The sequence below is a fragment of the Herpailurus yagouaroundi genome, unplaced genomic scaffold (genome assembly GCF_014898765.1).
Source record: "Herpailurus yagouaroundi ecotype Mexico unplaced genomic scaffold, PumYag 77, whole genome shotgun sequence".
NCBI classification, from domain to species: Eukaryota; Metazoa; Chordata; class Mammalia; order Carnivora; family Felidae; genus Herpailurus; species Herpailurus yagouaroundi.
Genome location: NW_024412388.1, coordinates 82943739 through 82951943, shown reverse-complemented (window position 1 = coordinate 82951943; position 8205 = coordinate 82943739). Strand labels below are relative to the sequence as shown.

Genomic DNA, 8205 nt, shown 5'->3' with positions numbered 1-8205 from the left:
GCTAATAATAATAAATCCAGTCTCCTTTCATTTGGCTTTGGGATGCATTATATATTTCCATTCTCCATCCTTTTGTTTTACCAGGCTGACACTTAAAAAATAATTTTAGATCATTAAAGATACTTCCCTGTGGCAAAAAAAAAAGGCAGTAGGGTAAGATTTATTGTGGATAAAGTTTACTACTGGCAAATCTGGCAATCCTAAAACTCTGGTGGTGTTACATTTTCTCCTATATAAGCAGTTTACCAATTACACAGTATTTCTGCTTTTGTTTGAACTTCACAAGAACTCTGGTGAGGTGGGCAGAGCGGAATTACAGTCTCCACTTTATAAAGGCTACTGAGGCTTAGAAAGTAACTTGTCCCTCTAGAAACTATATGGTGATCCAAATAGAACTACAGGAACAAATTCAGTTTATTATAATTTGATTAGACTAACCTTAAATCTTAAACTGCCTCAAAGAAGCATCAGTTAATATATTCCTAACGTAACTAATAGAATGATTTGTTACCCTTCCTGGTTAAGTCAAACTATTCTTAGCGACTTTCAAATGCTAAATTCCATTTCTATTGGTTAAATATAACAGTGGATATACATATGAATCCATTCCTTTGAAACCCATTTCCAAATAAATATTAATGTCAAGGGGCGCCTGGGTGGCGCAGTCGGTTAAGCGTCCGACTTCAGCCAGGTCACGATCTCGCGGTCCGTGAGTTCGAGCCCCGCGTCGGGCTCTGGGCTGATGGCTCGGAGCCTGGAGCCTGTTTCCGATTCTGTGTCTCCCTCTCTCTCTGCCCCTCCCCCGTTCATGCTCTGTCTCTCTCTGTCCCAAAAATAAATAAACGTTGAAAAAAAAAATAAAAAAAATATATAAATGTCAAAACCAAGTTTTTCTAGCTCAGTTACAGAAAAAAATTCTCTTCCTAAATCTTCAAGGTAAGGCCTCTATATTAACAAGCAGCTAAGTCTTAAGAACACTTCCCTGTTAGCCAGTTCGCTGTAAAAGACTGCAGCATATAGTGGTACTACTAGTGATGACGATGACTGGGGTTAATTTAATGTACCAAATTTTAAATATTCTAGAATGTCAAAATTACCACTTCACGGACTTGGTGCTTTGGAAGGAAGCATGGATCACAGTGTACTCTTAAGAGACTGAAGAATCTGCCACTCCCTGGGTGGGAAGAACCTTGGGTGCTAGTCATGCCTGATCAGAGGTATTGTGAACTCCCCCAGCTCGGCAACTGGAGCAACCCAGTTCCTACGTGCATTTCAGGACTTCTCTTTCTTCTTCCAACTCAAACTTCTCTTCTCCAACCACAGAAAACTACTTGAAACGTGGCAAGTACTTACTATCAGCTGTTTCGACCACCACCCAATATTTCTGAGAAAAAGTTCAGAGAAACTTTGTTCAATTACGATTCATTAACCATGGTGTTGGGTTTTTTATACACTTTAGGCACATCTGTTGCTCAGAGTGCTTTGGTAACACAATCCTATTTTAGGAAGAAAAGACAGAAGGAGATCATCTAGCTTCTAAATAACCTCAATGTTGCTCACTCACATGTAACAATTATTTTTATTTACTATATTCTTATTTCTTGGAGAGGAGTGAATTGTTGTATTAATATAGCACATTTAAAGTTTCCTCCGACTCCAATTGTTGTTTATTCTCCTAAAGTAGGAGTTTTGCATTAATTCTCAGTTACTTTATAACAAAACAAATCTATGCAACATGTATAACTCCAAAGTTACCTGACACCAACATACCTACTTTTTAAAAGTGGCCAAAAATATGCTGGGTAATACAAATAGCACCCTAACTGGACTCTTTTAAAAAGTGAAAATTGTAACATCACAAATTACCCTGAAGTTTTTAAATAACCGGGCAAAAATAGACTATATGTTACTGTTTTTCCCAACAATATCTAGTACCTTTTGTTAAAATCTCACAAGGTAATCTAAAATTAGTAGGAAATCTTTAGCAGACACAAAAGATGAGAGATGAAACTGCAGCGAGAGAGCATGGCAAATCCAAAAGGTCTAGTAGTGCATAAATCTACTGGAAAAAAAACAACAACAACAAAAGAGATAGAGAGAATTAACAAGATACAATAATAAAAGTTATGTCTTTAAAGCAGATTATAACAGGGTGGGAAATGTTTAATATGTGTCCTCCTGAAAAGCAGTTACTATCTTTTAAATTAAAAAAAAAAAAAACAGCTGGTATATTTTCACAGCATCTAGATTTATTTATGGTATAAAGCCATAGAATTGTAATATTATTACTCCTTTCCCACCCTGGCAGAGAATAAACATGAATTCAGAAGCACAGTGGAGTGAAAACAAAGAAGAGGAGAGAGAAAAGGCAGCAGAGAAAGACAGAAAAGGTGAATACAGAGCTACAGAAGTGTTTATTGAGCATGCTACAGAGGTAAGCAGAGTACACACAAAAGGAAATTAAACAACCATCAAACCTCCCAACTTTGTTAGAAAATTAATTTTTAATTGTGCCGCTTTCAAACTATACTGAATTTTACATTTCTAAAGATGTAAAAACTCAACTAATAGAAAATATACATGACCATTCTGTCTACATAGATAACAGAATCTATGAATCTTGAAACTAAGTACATCAATTTCAAAAAGTATTGGTCATTTAAACAGAATCAACAATTCAGATTGACAAGAACTGTTCAAATTAATTTGACCTGTAGATTCTGAGCCATGTTTTTATTAAAGTCAGATCTATTCCTAAATACAAAATATTTTGAAGATTTATTAAAACTGAATATTACAATGCAAGGTAAATTAAGACTAAAGGCACATAAACTTTGGTCCCACCTGGTTGTCAGTTTTAGAAAACTGCCACAAAATTAATCTTCCTGCAAATTTTCGCAGTACACTTTCTTTATCTTTGAAAAATACATGCACCAGTTCCTGAACTAGCTAGACCAGTCTGCACATGCTCAGAAATCCACAACCATATTCCAAATCTTAATTACAAACTAAGGATGGCAATATATATTTAAATGCACGTAAGTCATGTCAACTTCAAAAACATCTACGAAAAATATTCAGCCACAAACAAGACATTACTTAGTGCTGACATTTATATGATACGTCCCACAAGAGTGTGTACAAAAAGGTTAAGATTCCACAATGCTTTCCACATAGGGCTCAAACTTACAGAAATCACTTTGTTGTCTTAAGAAATTAATACTCTGCATCTTGTTAATTTTAACTAATGCCTACATTCATAACTGAATCTAGACCAGAATTGTGAGATACAAAAGGCCAATGTTTTTTTAAAGCAATAAAGCCTAAGGTAGTAAAAACTAAAAAATGCTGCTTTAATTCTCTCAGTATCATGTATCTTATTTGAGTAAATAGAAAGAAATGTGACAAGCCAATAATTCAAAATAAGTTCCAAGCAGGAGAAACAAAAACTTAACCTTTTTACACACCCCTGCCTAAACATATGGTAATTCCCATATAACAATGTGCCCTAGACAACCAATTCCTTTTTCCTAGTAAATGCACAATAGCAACACTAGTTTTCCTTTTTAAGGCACGTATGTCAACTAAGTTGAAAAAGGAAAGTATAATTAAACTAAAAATTTAAACAGACAAAAATAATGGCTTCCCTATAGAACAGATGAAATATAGCAGTTAACACTCTGCCTTTATGTATGCCATTTCATTTTATAACCAAGGAATGATAACAGCATGAAAAAAAAAAAGAAACAAAAAAAAAATCAAACTCTGGTCCCCACTTTTCTGAACAGTCAATAGGTGATGACACCAAACAATGTGATACACCCTCCATCTTCACCTCCCCCTTTTTAAATTGTTGACTTGGAGAAAGACACTCTCAGATGATGGTTTTCACCAAGGTTATAATTATGAAGATCAATCAAGGCCTGGATAGCTTCTTCCACTGTTGCCATCTGAAGAAGAGCCATTTTGTGATCTCTTCTGAAACAAAATTATAAAATTAGATACTTCATAAAAATTAGGAAGGGCTTAAATACTTGAATTTTTGCCCACTACAGAATCAAAAATTTCCATAAACAAAAAGAATAAAAACTACTTGAAGAAAATTTTTAACTTCTATCAAGTCACTAATTTAAAGATAAGAAAGCTTGCTTACTGAAAAAACTTAAATGCTTTCACAGTGCCCCCAGTGTTAGCAAACAGTGTTCGTAGATCCTCTTCTGCTACTGAAGGACTAGGAAAATTGGATGGAAAAAAGTAAAGATTAATAATAATTTTCAAATTTTATTTCTAAAATGTATACCCATTTAAAAATCTCCAGCTGTAATACTTACGGGATATTGGATAGGTGTAGGGTTGCAGAAGGAGGAAAAATGTTCTGAAAATTTTTGGATCCAGGTTTCTTAAAACGATGCAATGGGGAATTACCAAAATCCTTTGTTAGCCCTTGATCATCAAGTCCCTCTCGAGGTAGTTGTACAGTCTGATGTTTAGACAGAGTAACACGAATAATTTTGCCATACATTTTCTGTCCATTAAGATGGTTCATGGCTATAAAAAGAAAAAAAAATGCCTATTAAAAAACAATATTAACAAAGTTCAAAACAAAAAGAATTCTTCTTTTGGAATAGCTGAAATAACGGAGTTCCATGATTTTTAAATAAATCTTTTTTTTTTTTTTTTTTGTTAAGCTTATTTATGTTGAGAGAGAACATGAAAGGGTGAGGGGCAAAGAGAGGCTGGCTCCATGCTGACAGTGAGGGGCTGGGACTCACAAACCGTGAGATCACAACCTGAATCAAAACCAAGACTTGGACACTTAACCTACTGAGCCACCTAGGCGCCCCATGATTTTTAAATAAATCTTGAGTTTTCAACAGTCACTGGTGACAAGATGATTTAAATTTATTTGCCCTAGACCATTTTGGCAAAAAAGCCAGCCTCTTTCACAGAATGCAAATCCTCATTATGAATCTTCTCTTCCTTGTCAATCCTGATAAATCATATACTTAGATGCCACAGAAAGAAACTTAGTACTCATCTGTAACAACTTCTCTCTCCTGCCCCATAACCTAACTGCCAAGTCCCACGATAATCTTTTCTTCCTAATTATCTCTCAATTCTCTACTTTTCACGGTCACAATTTTTTGATCTGCTAACTCTGTCTCCCAATTTGTCTTCCTATTGGGATTTTTCCCTACTTTTTTCAAATGCATCCTATTACACAGAGCAGCTGGAGGACCTCTATAAATTGCAAATCTCTTGTTATTACCTGCTTAAAGTCCTTAGGGTCAGACTAGGAAAGGTATAAAGCCATGTTGAAGAAATGAATTTGGACTATATCCTGATCTCCCCAGTGTCTCTGAACATATTTATTGATGATATACAAAACCAATTACTTTGTTAGTGCTGAGAATCAAGTGGTAAGACAAGAACCATCTCACCCCTCATGGAACTTACAGTATTTTAGTACTGTACTCTTTGAACTTTACCCTCCAGCTATACAAAACCCTATCTTCCTTGAAGCGCCAATTTTTCTTACCTTTTAGCCCTGTGTGCATGCTCTTCTAGCTACAATAATTTTTCATTTGGTCATTATCCCTCCTAGTCTTTCTCACTGTTCTTCTCTGGAAAGGTTCATATTCCCCATGCAGCACTCTTTTCTTCTTCTTAAATTCATCACAATTTATTTTAATTATCTAACTACTCCTCCTTCCGACTGCAAAGGACATGAAGGTAGGAACCCCGGTCTCTATCCCAGCACAGTGCCTAACACAGAACATTATTACATGCCTACTTTCTGTGGTAGCAGTTGGGTTATTTTTATTTTATTTTATTTTTTTTTAATTTTTTTTTTCTTCAACGTTTTTTATTAATTTTTGGGACAGAGAGAAACAGAGCATGAACGGGGGAGGGGCAGAGAGAGAGGGAGACACAGCAACGGAAACAGGCTCCAGGTTCCGAGCCATCAGCCCAGAGCCTGACGCGGGGCTCGAACTCACGGACCGCGAGATCGTGACCTGGCTGAAGTCGGACGCTTAACCGACTGCGCCACCCAGGCGCCCCTATTTTTAAACTAAGCGAACTGGTCTGAGGTTACAGATAAGTTACATGTTTTATGTTTTACTCACTAGCCACAACTACTTACGACCATTTTATAAGTCATATACTTTAAACTGAAGGTCTGATTTGACTATTCCAAGTTTGTGTATTAACAGCAGAGAGATAAAGGCAAGGTGGAAGAAAAGGGAAATGAGGACAAAATCCTACTCACAACAGTACGTACACAGTCTGACACCAGAGATATGCCCAATTTATTAAATTCAAGCATCTTTTCCTACTTACTCACATAGAATATAAACCAGTTAAACCAGTTAAATATAAAACAGTTCTGAAAAGGAAAATGCTGTTAGAAGTGTTAAGGTACCATTCAGAAAAGATTCAAAAGTAAATTCTTATTTCACTTACAACTTCCCTAATTTGTAAAAACAAGTTTACTCTTCCCAATTATTTTACTGTGGTGTTATGTATTTGTAATTTTCTTTAGATTTGCAACTGAGGCCAACAGGAAAAAAAAAAAAATCTCAGGCCTGAATTCTTTCTCACTTGTTTTACTGCATTTCACATATACTTCTAAATTTTCACTTACAAAATCAACTGCATTATTCAGAGATGGTACATAAAATCCTTTTATGAAACTTATTTGATTTATAAAATATTTTCAAAGTTCTAGAATTCTATTGTTTTAAGTGAACACTACTTTGCTTATGAAAAAGTGCTGCTACATCATATAAGGCATGGGTTATAAGGAATGAATCTGGGAATGAAGTGGTATAAAGAAGTAGACTAAGGTTGTTATAAGAAAGCTATCTTTGTTCATCTTCGAAAAGTCATGAAAAGACGGCATAAACAGCTGAGCTTTGAGATACTGAAAAGCAGATATAAGAAAACAATAAAAAGTCCTAGGAATAGCACCTGCATCAAGAGGAGATGGATAATAGACTAATGGGATTAAAATAAAGCAAAATAACCAAAAAGCTATCTCTAGAAGTAGTCAGGTAATGAGAAGTATGTCGAGTCAGCTGACCTGACAAAAGAATATGAAGTGGATGAGGGCCGAAGTTGAGGGGTAGAATATCAGGGTTTTTAAGTATTCAAAAAAAAAAAAAGAAAACCTTGTCAAATACTAAGGCATACATAATGATTAAGCAAAAAGCAGAAGAGTACTTGAATTACTAATTTAAGATGAATCAAGCTTAAATATTGGGACTCTGATATCTTGAAGCCTGTTACAAGAAATATGGCACAAATGGACAAAACAATCAATGAACGATAAAAGAGAAAAAAGCCAATGTCGCACAGTGGAAATGGCACTTTGGGTTGAATATAATTTTCTACTTTTCTCTTAATCTCTGAAGAAGATATTAATGAACAATGAGAAGTTAAGATGGTTAAAAAAAAGTTTTAAATATATATAGAGAGAGCGCACGCGCGTGCGCCACAGGACAAGTTTATATGTGGAAATAGAGCTATGTCAACAATTATACCCTTTATAATTCAAAAAACTTAGGTGTGTTGCCTCTCTCGTTATTCCAAAAAATGAATCTTAACATCTACTTGTCTATTTTATTAATCTATTCAAAAACCCAGCTTCTAGCTTTTCTTTCTTTCTCTCAACTGTCTTCTATACCAGTGATTTCTAGTCTGGTCTTTATCTTCTTCTTTCCTTGGGTTTACACCATCATTCTTAAAGTTAACCTCCTGTAACAACACTGCTTTCACTGTACTACACATACCTAATTTTAGTATAGTAGTTTCATTATTTTAGTTTTAAGTATTCTAAATTCTTATTAAAGTAACTTCTTTGATCCATGAAATACTGGGAAATATAAGTGTATCTTTTTGTTATTAGCTCTAACTTGACTGTGCAACAGTGAATATGGTCTACATGATACTTCCTCTTTGCCTTATGGAGGGCTGCTTTAGTAAATGTTCCCTATGTACTTAAAAAGAATGTGTTACATGTATAATTCTATACATGTGTCATTTGTGTTGTACCATTTGTATCCTTGTTGATCATCATTTTGTATGCCTGAAATAATTCAGAAAGGTGTGTTGACAATTCTTCCTCCAGTTCTATTCATTTATGATTTACATATTTTGAGGATATTTCATTAGGGGCACACCCACATAAAACTGTTTTGTTTT

The 8205-nt window shown here is 34.9% G+C and overlaps 1 protein-coding gene across 6 annotated transcripts in view; it reads right to left on the bottom strand.

The window, feature by feature from the left end:
• Positions 1 to 2229: 2229 nt before the first annotated feature.
• PTBP2 (polypyrimidine tract binding protein 2) overlaps positions 2230 to 8205 on the bottom strand; it is an 83599-nt gene continuing 77623 nt past the window's right edge. For 4 of the 6 annotated variants that reach the window (XM_040471054.1, XM_040471057.1, XM_040471059.1 and 1 more), the window contains 3 exons: positions 4332 to 4548; positions 4154 to 4231; positions 2230 to 3978 (listed from right to left, as the gene is read on the bottom strand). In XM_040471054.1, the coding sequence (XP_040326988.1) occupies positions 3846 to 3978; positions 4154 to 4231; positions 4332 to 4548 (428 nt within the window). In that variant the 3' untranslated portion in view covers positions 2230 to 3845. The remainder of the gene's footprint in view (positions 3979 to 4153; positions 4232 to 4331; positions 4549 to 8205) is intronic. The other 2 variants (XM_040471055.1, XM_040471058.1) reach the window with 1 other exon arrangement.